General features: G+C 44.5%; 1 protein-coding gene across 9 annotated transcripts; it reads left to right on the forward strand.

Annotated features, from left to right (window-relative positions):
• Positions 1 to 494: 494 nt before the first annotated feature.
• On the forward strand, positions 495 to 9,998 carry PIGX (phosphatidylinositol glycan anchor biosynthesis class X). Of its 9 annotated transcripts, none has more exons than XM_066598126.1 (8): positions 539 to 580; positions 1,712 to 1,796; positions 1,910 to 1,985; positions 3,035 to 3,098; positions 3,775 to 3,916; positions 5,267 to 5,477; positions 6,283 to 6,383; positions 9,780 to 9,998. In XM_066598126.1, exons 3-8 carry the CDS (start codon positions 1,916 to 1,918, stop codon positions 9,927 to 9,929), a joined length of 738 nt encoding a protein of 245 aa, XP_066454223.1. In that variant the 5' UTR covers positions 539 to 580; positions 1,712 to 1,796; positions 1,910 to 1,915; the 3' UTR covers positions 9,930 to 9,998. The 9 variants fall into 9 exon arrangements, with proteins under 9 accessions (XP_066454222.1, XP_066454227.1, XP_066454223.1 ...); XM_066598127.1 differs by having other exon boundaries at positions 539 to 576; XM_066598131.1 differs by having other exon boundaries at positions 546 to 580; positions 1,712 to 1,800.
• Positions 9,999 to 13,129: the final 3,131 nt, after the last annotated feature.

Raw genomic sequence — 13,129 nt, forward strand, 5'->3', positions numbered from 1 at the left:
ATTAGTCCCTTTAGAGGTTTCCTGCTCCCTCTATGATCCATTCGTACCTTCTCGTGTACTCGGTGCAAGCAGAATATCGCATCCTCGTTCTCCCAGGCCATGCACAGAGCACTGCATCCCAGTCCACTCAGAGCTCCTCACGGACCATTGCCTCCCACTACTCCTAGGTCATACAGAGCATTGCATCCCGGTACTCTCAGAATGTCTAGGTCGTACAAAGCGTGGCGGATTTATGCCATCTCCCTTATTTGATGAAGGGCAATAACCCTGAAACAGCTGTATGTACATGGAGTCTGGCTTTGCTTGTAATTCCCAGTCATTGTTACAAGGCTTGTATAAAAACGCTGACTGTGGCTTGAAGGAATGCTGTCTTCCAATAGGTGGCACTGTGGAGGATTTATTCCATCTCCCTTATTAGCTCATCCCTGCCGCTGCCCTTCACAAGACTTACACAGCACCTCCCAGCATAGCCCCTCCCACACTGGTCACATGGCTGTGACGTCATCGCAGGTCCTTTAGCCCACTAGCATGTACGAGGCGAGGCGGAAGTGGCTGCAGGATGAGCGGAAGATGTCAGTAGGTAGACATTACCTTATGTAGCAGGAAGGAAACTGGTAGCAGCAGCACATAAATGTAACCAGAAGTAAAGAAGTTGTCGTTTGTTTCTTGTTAGTCTAAAGACTAAAAGGAAAATCTGTCTGTTGCCCATAGCAACCAATCACAGCGCAGCTCTTATTTCCCAAGAGCAGAATACAGAATGATAGCTGCATTGTGATTGGTTGCTTCACACCTGCCCCCAAACAAAAGGGCCACCATTGCCCACTGCCACCATGAGGCCCCTGACCCCCCCCCCCCCCCCAACACTTGTTATCTTTTTGTACACATGAAAATCACAATTTCACAGAAGCGATACGATTTTTTTAAGCAAAAACGCTTTGTCTCACATGCGAAATCACAAGTTTGCCAGTGTGATATTGGTCCGTGTTTCTGGACCACGCTCGATGTTTGGTGGAGTGAGTCAACCTCCATGGGAAAATAAAGGGCAATGTACCTGCCGGGTTCTCCCCACACTCTTCTTCATGAACTGGAGGTGCATCATTGAGTGGTACTGCCCCCTGCTGGTTACACGGATTATACGTATCTCCCCTAAGGCTGCTCTCACAGGCAGTTTTTACAATGTTTAACAGCCACTAAAAACGCTGCACTAAGCCTCCATTCATTCCAAGGGGCTTCTCAGATGTGTGTTTTAGAGCAGCATTTATAACACGCGGTACAACAAAAGCTGTCTGTTCTATTTTTGGGTGTTGCAGCTGCAGCTCATTTTTGACGCCCTGCATGGCCCATTGAAATAAATGGGGTGCGTTAAAAATGCTGTACGCCCTTGGGAAGGCGGAAAAGACTGGTGGTGACATCAGCTTGCTTTGCCTGCATTGTTAATACACAAAATACGCAAACACTCAGAAAAATGTTGCGTTTCTACAAAAGCTTGCATGAGAGGAGCGCTGATAATTGGTGGTGAATTACATCCAGGACCAGCTGGTGTTGTTGAGGGGCTATGCCATATTAGGAAACACGCCATTTGGGAAATGTCGCGCTTACTACACTGTAATTAGAAGCTTAGTGGTAAAAGTGTCACAGTGGAAAAATAAAATAATAAATCTGCCAACTTATGCTACAGCGCTTTTAGGTAACTTATTTATTACCCCCCCAGCAAGCTGGATACTCATTTTACAGTCCTCAGAAGGATGAGCCGGCTACCTGAACCATTCAGGGATTGAACCCACAACCTTCAGGTCGTGAGTGAGAACTTAGAACTGCCTACTGCTGCCTTAACACGAGGCACAAGTGTATGTGATGTAAATCAGAACTTCTTCCTAAATGCTCATTGAACCAGTTTTCCTTCTTACAGATTGACATGCTGAGATCGGCAGATGCCTCCACCTTCTTAGTGCTGAGCAGTCTCTTCTGGTTCGGGATTAGGACAGGTAAAAAATACTGATTTGACATTATAATAGCAGTCCTGCAAATATTGTGTGTCATTTCATGGTTCGGCTCATTATATTTTTGTGCACCTAGCATTGTCTGCACTGTGATATACGTCAGACGGCCGGGTCGGATCCCGCTGTGAGAATTCTCACAGCGGGACCCGACCCGAGCCCCTGCAGGGACCAGTGCGGCAGTCACCTGCTCCCGCGGCTCCGGCTCTGTGATGTGCCGGCTGCCGCTTAGCCGGCGCATGTGCAGAGCGGAGCCAGCGGCCGGGGAGCGACATTTCTCTGCGGGGCTCTATGAGCCCTGCACAGAAATAGAGCACGCCGCTATTTGTTTTCCGCGCGGCCGTCTGTACAGGATTGCGTTTTCCAACACAATCCTATGGCAGCTTCTACGGGCGGAAATTCTGCAGGAAATCCCGCCGCAGAATTTCTGCCCGTGTACAGGGGGCCTTAAACAGATGGGTGGGATTTTGTCCCGTTTTCACTAGCGGGATTCTTGCACATGATTACTGCAGGCAAGAAAATATAAGACGTGCCCTATCTTTGTCGCACGCAGTTAACACTAAGATTTCCCACTTTTTTCCCCGAACTTGTGCGCACTAGCATAAAGTTTGAATAGTCAAAAAAAAACACAGGTTTATGCGCTAATATGTTCCTTAGAGCCGAACATATTAGCGCATGCACCCTTCTGTTTTTGCCCTTAGGCTGATGAGGGACGAGCACATTCTGGTCGCACTTATGTGCCTGTAATACTCACTAGTGTCCCAAACTCCAAGCATCATAAACTCCTATGACTCTCTTTTATCACTGCACTTATCACGCGCACAAATCGTGAGTATTTGCGTGTGCCAATAAACGCGCAACGAGGCTCTCAGGTGTTAAATGGCCAGTTAGTTTAATGGGTTCTTTCCCTGAGATGAGCGGGCGCTGTTTGCCCTGGTCGTGGATCGCTGCTGCTAGTTGCTCACTTACTACAGTTAGTTATGGTTGCTACAGAATTTCATCTGCTTCATCTAATGTTTCAAAATCTTTATTTTCAGCTGCAGAAACGTCCTGCCCCGCAGTAACGGTTAGCAGAGGCATCTTGAAAAGTGGATTTCACAGGTACAAATAGATTTAACCATAGGAAAGGGTTAAGGCCGCTCTCACACGTGCGTCCACAAAACCACAGCGTTTTACTGTGATTTCGCACTGCATTTTCGAACGCATTCTACGGCGTTTTTAACCCACCGCATCATTGTGATGGGTGATGAGGTGCGTTAATAAGCGCTAAAACACATGAAAATAGAGCAGACTTCAAGCTATATGAGAGCGGCCTAAGGTCACTTATTTGTTCTAGTATGGGGACTAGTTGTCTTTTGCTGTTATCACTACAATTAGAATCTCAGTACTGTAACATTCCAGTGTTTATTATGCCTATACTGTGACTTCGCTGCACCATGACATCACTATGTTTATCATTTTTGTACTGTCACATCACTATATATTATATTACATGACACCAATCTATTTATTATGCCAGTACTTGGACATCCCTGGGTTTATTATCCTTGTATAACATCAGTATGTTTATTGTCCCTTTTCGGTGAAATCGCTGTGTTTATTATTCCTCTACTGTGACATTGATTGACACTGCGGACGGGCCACAGAATCCGCGGGAAGAGTAGGAGATTACAAAACAATGTTGATACAAAAGTTAAATAACTCAGACAGACCCTTTATGTTACACCTCTGCTTAAAATACAACTGACATAGAAAGTCCCTTTACTCGTGATTGTAGGGATCTGGTAACCAGAGTGAAGCTTCACAGTTCTGCAGAGCAGATAGACGGCTGCAGCATATTACTCCAGGAGACTATCCCATCCGGGCTGTTTCTGGATCCCTATCAGCTATCTTCTCTGAGACAGCACAATCTAACAGAGGTAAGATCCTGAAATATCCCATCAGACGGCATTCTTGGCATTGACTCCAAGGGGTGTTCCAAAAGTTAAAAAAGCTCATTACTGACTAGTTAAAGGGAACCTGTCCAGTACTTTATGCTGTCCTCACTTAACCCCTTGAGTGGCACGCCCGGAAAATTTCCGGGACGAGCTCCACTGCTCATAGCAACATAGCCCGGAAGATTTCCGGGCTATGTATCACTATGGGAGCTGCAGAGCACAATGCCACAAGCGGTGACACTGTGCTCTGCCTGCACAGACCCACACAGAGCAGTGCAAGGGCTTTGAAAAACCAGCAGAAGATATTGCCGACATGTCGGCAATGTCCTGCTTTGTTTACAGGTTGCCATAGAGACCATCGGCTTGTCAGAAGCAAGCCGATGGTCTCTGTGGCAGGGAGAGCTGGTTGTTAGCTGTCAGAGGACAGCTAGGTACCAGCTCTTACAGCAGAGATCAGAGAAAACCTCCGATCTCTGCTGTGTTAACCCTTTACATGCTGCAGTCTATGTGACTGCAGCATGTAAAGGGTTGTCACTGCAGCATGTAAAGGGCTGTCACCATCGGACCCCCGGAATGTGATCAGGGGTCCTGATGGGTCCCTGTGGAAGTCCCCTAAAGGGACAAAAAAAAAAAAAAATTTTAAAAATTAAAAAAAAAAAAAAGTAAAAAAATTATTAAAACAATTAAAAAAAACACTTGTCTCCCTTTACTTTGTAAAAAATCAAAAATACAATCACACATGTGGTATCCGTGTGCGTCGTAATGACCCAGAGAAGGAAGTTAATACATTATTTAACCCCTTAATGACATGGCCCCTTTTTTTCTTTTTTTCCTCCCCCCTGTTTAAAAAATCACAACTTGTCCCGCAAAAAACAAGCCCTCACATGGCCATGTCAATGGAAAAATGAAAAAGTTATGGCTCTTGAGACGCAACTGCAAAACTAGTTGAAATTCAATGATTAGACCATTTTAAAAAACCTGCCCTGGTGGGCACGACAGGGTGGTAGAAAACCTGCCACTCAAGGGGTTAAGGCGGTATAATGTAGTTTCAGTGACACTCATTTCTGCGCCTGTCACTTATTGGGCAAAGCTCTGTAGTTTTTCTGAACGTGCATACTCATCCGGCAGCTTCCTGCACAGGATAGGCCACTGGAGCCGCCTTTTAATATCCGATACTTTATTCTATCTATTGCTGAGGTCATATTGGTTATACTCCTGCCTATATTTAAGCAGTATGCCACCGTGTCCAAATAATACCAAATTTGCTGCCTTGTAGAATTCAGCACTGCTGGAAAAAAAGATAAATATTGTGAATTAATGTCTTTTTTTAAGGTCATTTTGCTGAATGCAGTGGATTTAGAAGCCCCAGAGTATCTGTCCACAGAACTGAATGCACTGGTGTATACAAGACGCGACCAGTCGTGTGATGATTGCTTCATCTCCTCAGTGCCGATCCATGCTAGATACCACCGCCCGTCTGCACAAGTCAGTGAAGCCTCCATTGTGCTGTCCAGTCCTCAACTGCTCGTTCGCTGCAGGAAAGGTATATTCAGTAGTAAGGTGTACAGGTCTGCATACACCTTCAGTAGCCGTCGCTGAACACTTGTTTGTTTGGCAACTATTTCTTCAAGCCCCCCCATACTCATGCACTCTCTGTTAGACGGAGCATTCATGTGTTATACGTGGAGAAAAGCCACAGTCAGACATCTTGTGTGTTGCTAATGTGTTTCAAGCACTTTTAGTGTTTTTTTTATTTTGTAACATTTAAATCATGCATTGTTTTTTTTTCTGGCACTTTTCAAGTCTTAAGCATATGAGAAAAGTGCCAGAAAAAACATCACACAGTACTTGGAGCATTCTGCGTTTTGAAAAAAAAAGTACCACTGACCCTACAAAAATCCGTGTCCAGTAGAAATCTGGAAGAGCAATAAGCCAATAATAATTTTCTGGTCTTCTCCATGATTGGTTGGAGATTTAAGGTATACTGCCCAAGTATCATTCAGAAAAGTTGCTGAAGGGCACGGACAATAGGCGTTCATTTACTCTTACACGGAGCGCTTGTTGTTCATTAGTTGTTTGCCATCATATCGGTCATAGGGGAATCTTCCTGCAAGCTCAAGTTTGAATGACTATGACTTTACATCAGATGACTTTTGATCAATCAACAGTAGGAAATGCATTAATATTTACCCCCAGTACATACATGTTTTTGTTAGGTGACGATCTGGATCATATAACCACACCAATGCCATGCAAATCACTCAGGATAATGTTCTTCCTAATCTTCTTCTTTTTCCATCTAATTATTATTTTTCTTTTTTTCTACTTTTTTTTAATTACATGCATAGACTTCCTTTTGAACGGCTGCTTGGATTACCCTTTAGTTGAAGCTCCTTGTGGACCTACTGATGGAATAAGATGCCAGTGGATGGCCTTACCTTACACTGAGGTGTGTGCTAATCTTTGTGTTCCCCATATATCTTCTTGCCTTGAGTGATCTGTAGTATTTTTGAAAGAATAAAAAAGGGGAAGGAGTCCCTAAACATGAAGAAAACTTTTATTTTAAAGAGTGTGAGCTCAAATAATGATTCTCTAGTATATGATCTTTTCAGTCATTTATTTAAGCATTAGGAATATTCTCAGGGGTCTCGTGTGGCGCAGTGTTAAGGCAGCAGTATGCAGTCCTAAGCTCTCGCTAACAGCCTGAAGGTTGTGGATTCAGGTAGCTGGCTCAAAGTTGACTCAGCCTTCCATCCTTCTGAGGTTGGTAAAATGAGTACTCAGCTTGCTGGAGGGTAATAAATAAATTACCTGAAAACGCTAGTTGGTAGAATAAGTTGGTTCCCTTCTATTGACACAGATTTGCTACTCTTTTTTTCTGAGAAAATGGTCTGCCGGCATTTTCAGGGAAGCCTACAAAAATCCCTGAAAATCAATCCTATCTGGTGTAAAAAATATATATACTCACCTCTCCCCCGCTGCCGGGGCTCAGGTGCGTCTAGCTGCTTGGGTCTTGCGTCTGATCGTCTGAACACTCAGCCGATCACCGGCAGCGATCAGCCATTCATTGAATGACAGCTGAGCGCTGCCTGTGATTGGTCACAGTGCTCAGCCAATCACAGGCAGCGCTCGGCCTTATATTCAAAGCCCTTCCCCGAAAATCACTGCAGGGTGGCCAGCAGCAGTGACCCCAATTAAATCAATCGGAGAGCTTTGTGATCCTTTGCTACAGCTGTGGCAGGAGATTTTTTTACTCCCCACACGGAGTCCCCTTGTCACTAAACGGGGTGACAGTGCTGTCACAGTGTTCAGTGATGAGGCGACTCCCCGCAGGGAATATTGACACGCACCATGGACCTATGGTGCATGCATGTCCTATCTTTTACAGGTGTGCACGTTTGCATGCCTGTAAAACAAGGACATGTGAACACACCATAGGGAACCAATGGTTCTAATAGACGCGTGGTTATGTACCACGTAGTTATCATAGGCAGTTTCAGACCTTACAAAAGCCTCCAGGTCCATTGTGGAGATGCTGTGCAGGGCATCCAACCACTGAGAGGCTGAGAGGAGACTTAATAGCTGTCTACAAATATCTGAAGGGCTGTCATAGTGCAGAGGGATCAGCTCTATTCTCATTTGTACAGGGAAAGACTAGAAGTTCTCCTTCAATGGAAGTGTTCAAGCAGAGGCTGGACAAATATCTGTCTGGGATAATTTAGTGAATCCTGCACTGAGCAGAATTGACCCTGGAGATCCCTTCCAACTCTACAATTCTATGTCATACACCGTCGCCTTCTTCCTCTGCCTCGTCTTCACCCACAGCCTCCCATTCCGCAATCCCCTCAAGGAACAGTCTTCCAAAGTCTCCGCCACAGTAGACACTCTCATAGAGGCAATTACGGAGACGCTCCATGTGAAAGACCAAAATTGCTCTGCCACTGCAGACTCCTTCTCCTTCTGACATGCAAGATGTTCACATGACATGATCCCTACTCATGCGGATTTTGAGGTCGTGTCCAAAGTGTAGTCAGCTCTGGATAAACATTTCATCAGGACTAAGTGCCTGGATTAAATAGTGGGCTTCCTCACCAACGGTGGATGCTTCTGTGTCTCGCCTATTTAAACGCACTACCCTGCCCCTAGCAGATGCATCATCTTTTAAGTACCAGCACAATAAATAGCTGGAATCCTTCGTTAAGTCATCTTTCAAGGTGACCCGGTCAGCCCTCTTCCCTCTCTTTGCTTTATTCCGGGTCAATAGGGTCACATCTGAATGGGTGAAATAACTACGCCGAAGCATCCTATCCGGTGCTCCCCCAGTAAGAGTTAACTGAGCTTGCTCTTCAGCTGTTTCATGCAGGCAAGTTCTTCTGTGAAGCCTCTCTGGATGCTGCCAGGCTTCTGTCTCGTTCCCCTGCGTTTTCTGTGACAATTAACTGCACCTCTGAAGTGGTGGTCCACAGACATCACCTCCAAAAGGTCTCTAACCAGCCCACCTTTTACCGGAACTCGCCTCTTTGGCAGCCGCCTGGATGAAATTATTTCAGAGGCGACAGGCGAAAAAAGCCCCTATCTTCCGCAATGTAGGACCACTCGTCAATACAGTGGCAAGTAGAACCCTAATTTTCGTTCCTTTCATCACTCCAGCCCACGGCTTTGGATGTCGCGTCCATCCCCTCGGGAACACAAAAAATGTGAATCCTTCAAGCCGCGCGTATTTTGGCATTCCTAGGTCACAAGCAACTAACCCCTTTTCGGCAAAGTCCTTGGCATGAAGGGCAGTCCACACCCTAGTCATCCAGGGTGGGGGGCAAGCTCCTGCTTTTCAAAGACCTCTAACATTATTTTTCCATCAATGGTGGTGTTTGAGGTTTTTTTTTTTTTTACTCGACGACTCGTATTTTTTGGTACTATTTGGTGATCAACATAGTTTTTTGATCGTTTTCTATTCCAATTTTTGTGAGGTAAGATATACATAGCCAAGGAAGAAAGGTGGGATTTTGGCTTTTTATGTTTTTTTCACCCTTTTTAAATTTGTCAAACCACGAGACTTGAATGTTGCTACGTTTGATTGTTAGTAGACCTGGTGGCCATCTTCAAGCCTCTGTGTGCCTCACACTCACTCATCCCCATAGCATCTATAGGTGGGCCACAGAAAAGTAGCCCAGCACCACACTCTTATGAAAGCTATCTAGTAGAAAATCTGTCTTTGTTGCCAATAGCAACCAATCACAGCGCAGCTTTCATTTCTTATTCCACTGAGGTTAAATTAAAGCTGTGATTGGTTGTTATGGGCAACAAAGACTTTCTTTTAGACAGCTTTCATGATAGTGTGGTGTCGGGCTAATTTTCCATGCCCAACATTCTCGAATATATAATAATGAAGAGGAGCGCCTAGCTGGGCAGGCAGAAAGAGACAGTGAAGAGCCAATGAAAGTGAAGAACGAGCTGCAAGGTTATAGCAATTGGCTCCCGAGCATACCTATAATTATATATAATATAAATATATATATAAGGAGAGATAGATATAAGCCCATTCCAAGTATCAGTTGCCATCTTGGAACGGGCTTTCTACTAGTTTACTAATACATGGCACATTTTGGTCCTTTGGCTGGGTATGTTGCTGCACCTCAGCCCCATTCACTTGAATGCCAGATACAATGTAAGGACAGATATGGAAAAAATAAAACTGACCCTTCATTCTAATATCAAAGAACTTCTTTAACCAGATTTCATTAAAATTTGGGTTAGAAGATATTCACCCAGGCCTGTATCCATGTCTGTTCTAGATTTGGATTTCTTAGAAGTTTCTAAGACTAATGATACTTTTTCTTCTAAACAGGCTAGTGAGAAACTTGTTCTCCAGGTGCCAGTGGGCAATATACGACATGGACCGGCCGTGGGCATTATTACTGTCGCAGTCACACTGTTTTGTACTGGATTGATACTCACATCCGTGTACAAGCACAAAAGGTTTACAGATAGCATGTAACTTCTCCCATAGGTGCTGAATGCAGACAATGGTGTTATGAGAGACTTTATATCCTGAATAAAATGTATAATTAAAGCTGTTCTGTCAGCCTCAGTTATTTATTTACCACCAAAATACATTGGGCTCATACACAAGAGGAAAGAATGGGTCCATGGGGTGGGATAGATAGATAATCAGATAGATTGGAATAAGCCAGAGGTCCCCAACCTTTTGTATCTTGGGAGCCACAATCATCCTTGAGTGATGGTCAGGAGCCACATTCAAGTCAAAAATGGGAGAAAGAAATTTTTAGACTAGGGCTACACAGCAAATTTGGGTGTGACATGCGTCACATGACTAAGGTTGGCACTATGGCCTTGCTCCATCACATCTTAATGTAAGTGAATGCGGTCACATTGCGACTCGCACATTGCCGTGACATAACAGCTGCAAAAAATTAATCATTTAGTCGTTGGGTCACGTTAACCGCCTTCATTTATGTTAGAAATGATGTTTGTTATGAGATGTTCTAGAGCCATAGTCCCAGTTTTGGCCATGTGAAGTGTCGTGCCCAAAGTTGCTAATGGCAAGGTAGCTAGGATATGTCTGCAATAATGTCCATTACCAATACATTAACAGATAGCTCAGGACTCCAATGGCGAGCCACATAGCAAGCGGTTGTGAACCACTGATCTAATCTAATAATGAGATTATTGCCCATGCGCACAATACAGTGAGGCATTTGTTGGTTTTAAAGGCTTTTCTTCTTTATGATGGAAATACATCTCCACCAGAATACCATAAATATGAAAACCATTGTCTGCAGAATTCAGTGAACGGAGCTTCTCACCAGACACAACTGCATGGATGAGAGTGGGGCGGTGTCGTGTACGAACACAAAGGAGGTTCGGTGCTCCACTGCGGACTGTGAACCTGTCCTTCTGCTTATTTGTGAGATCAGACTCGCACTCGTCACACAATGATTGGCACACATTAAGGTTATATACAGCCAGCTTACCGATAAGAACAAAGGCGTGGGATCCCCTCATTTTCACTATTGGGTTTTCCAGCATTTACACCCCCCCACTAATCCCTATTTTATGGCACATCTAACCTATATGTTATAAAATTAAATCCGTTTACAATGCAAGACATAAGTTCACAAATAATTATCTTTTAGTGCAATTTTACTGTTTGTGCAAAACATGTCCCCCTTAAAGGGGTTGTCCCGAGAAAGCAAGTGGGGGTAAGCACTTCTGTATGGCCATATTAATGCACTTTGTAATACATCGTGCATTAAATATGAGCCATACAGAAGTTATTCACTTACCTGCTCCGTTGCTGGCATCCCCGTCGCCATGGTGCCGTCTAATTTCAGCGTCTAATCTCCTGATTAGACGCGCTTGCGCAGAAGGGTCTTCTCCCTTCTCTTGGGTCTCGGCACGAGCTGAGTTCTGTCTCCGCCCCCTTCTACGCGTCATCGCGTAGCTCCGCCCCGTCACGTGTGCCGATTCCAGCCAATCAGGAGGCTGGAATCGGCAATGGACCGCACAGAGCCCACGGTGCACCATGGGAGAAGACCCGCGGTGCATCGTGGGTAAAGATCCCGGCGGCCATCTTGCTAAGGTAAGGAAGAAGTCGCCGCAGCGCGGGGATTCGGGTAAGTACTAAACGTTTTTTTTTTTAACACATGCATTGGGTTTGTCTTGCGCCGAACGGGGGGGCCTATTGAATAAAAAAAAAAACCGTTTTGGCGCGGGACAACCCCTTTAAGGACCAGACACTTTTTAGGGATTTTACCCATGTGATGGTTTTACTGTCCAATTTTTTTTCCTTTAGCTACCAAAATGATTTTTGCTGTGTTTTTTTTCCCGTGACATACAGGGCTATTTTTTAATATCTTTTTCACTGCCTTTTTTTTCCGTTTTTTAGTTTTATTGGGGGTAGAAAGCTAGAAAAATGATTTTTTAAAATATTTATATTTATTTTATTTTAGTGTACATAAAAAAGTAATATCAGAATGGGTTCCTCTATTTGTTTTGGACGTTTTGATATATAATATGTGTGGTTTTGGTTTGCGGCCGATATACATCTGTGTGAATTAAGGCCAAATTAGACCCAACGATTCTCGCTAAAAGCCATGTAAATGCACGGACATCGTGCAGTTTTCGTGCACGAGTCGTTCCTCACTCAATTCTAGTTTTCTTGAATTTAGCAATGAACTCTTATCAGCAATGCAGGCTGTTATTGAAGTCGGCAGGGCTGATAAGATTCTTTCAGCTCGTGTCCCGCTGGTAGTTCACAGCGGGGCGTGAGCTGTAATCGCTTATGCAGAACAGCTGTAATGTGACTGGCAAGCCCCAAGGTAGAGGATAGTAGTAATATGAGGGATTTAGACTGCAGTCATCATATAATTCTTGTGCTACATAGGGCAACTGCCAGATATTGGTAGGTGCTGTGTGAAGTCAGATACAGAGTCTAGCATGGAGACATTTGCACCTTCTATAGAGGGGGGTAATAGGACTATCATGCACTGCTTGAATTGCGGCATGTAGCCATAACACGTGCCTTCTGTAAAAGACGATAAGTTGGCGACCCGATGACCTACCTAACAGTAGGTGCCCCAGTGAATGGTTAATGAGGGGGCTAGAGACTCGCCGTTACGATTGATGCAGAATAGCCCAGCACCACAATTGTTGCTCCTAATGAGGAGGTGTCGTGTGGCTGCTGCTGTGTGCCATCATTGTATAGACATGAGGGTCACGGAATGGCTCGAAATCTGTAATGCTTGCCAAAGCAAACTGTAAAATAGAGTGTAACGGAAATACTCCACGGACATGTGTGCTCATTAACTGATACGGGAACAGATGGCATGACCTATGGAATGCGCAAAGCGACCGCTGCTTGCAACTTTAACTATGTAGATATGTCAGTTACAGAATTTGACATTAATGCTCGCTATAGCTGTGTATTCAGGTAAGGCCTTCACACGAGTGCTGTTTTAGCACAATATAAGCACAGAAAAGATTGCCCTATACTGCCCTAAAGATGGCGTGAACAGGTGAATTCCAGCTATTTTAATTAGCCCGTTCACACGATCGCAGGTGCGTGTGATCCAGCTCCCATAGGAGTCTATGGAAAGCATGTACCAAAGATAGGTCAGGTCCTATCTTTTCTCGCACCACGGACTTTAGATGCGAGTTTTGCATCCTATCTTTGAT

This window comes from Eleutherodactylus coqui, chromosome 1, assembly GCF_035609145.1.
Source record: "Eleutherodactylus coqui strain aEleCoq1 chromosome 1, aEleCoq1.hap1, whole genome shotgun sequence".
Classification (NCBI taxonomy): domain Eukaryota; kingdom Metazoa; phylum Chordata; class Amphibia; order Anura; family Eleutherodactylidae; genus Eleutherodactylus; species Eleutherodactylus coqui.

Coding starts and splice junctions, on each gene's coding strand:
- PIGX (XM_066598125.1), top strand. CDS start 529: ATGTACGAGGCGAGGCGGAAGTGGCTGCAGGATGAGCGGAAGATGTCA. Junction 1,986..3,034: donor CTGGTTCGGGATTAGGACAG/GTAAAAAATACT, acceptor CTTTATTTTCAG/CTGCAGAAACGTCCTGCCCC. Junction 6,384..9,779: donor TGGCCTTACCTTACACTGAG/GTGTGTGCTAAT, acceptor TCTTCTAAACAG/GCTAGTGAGAAACTTGTTCT.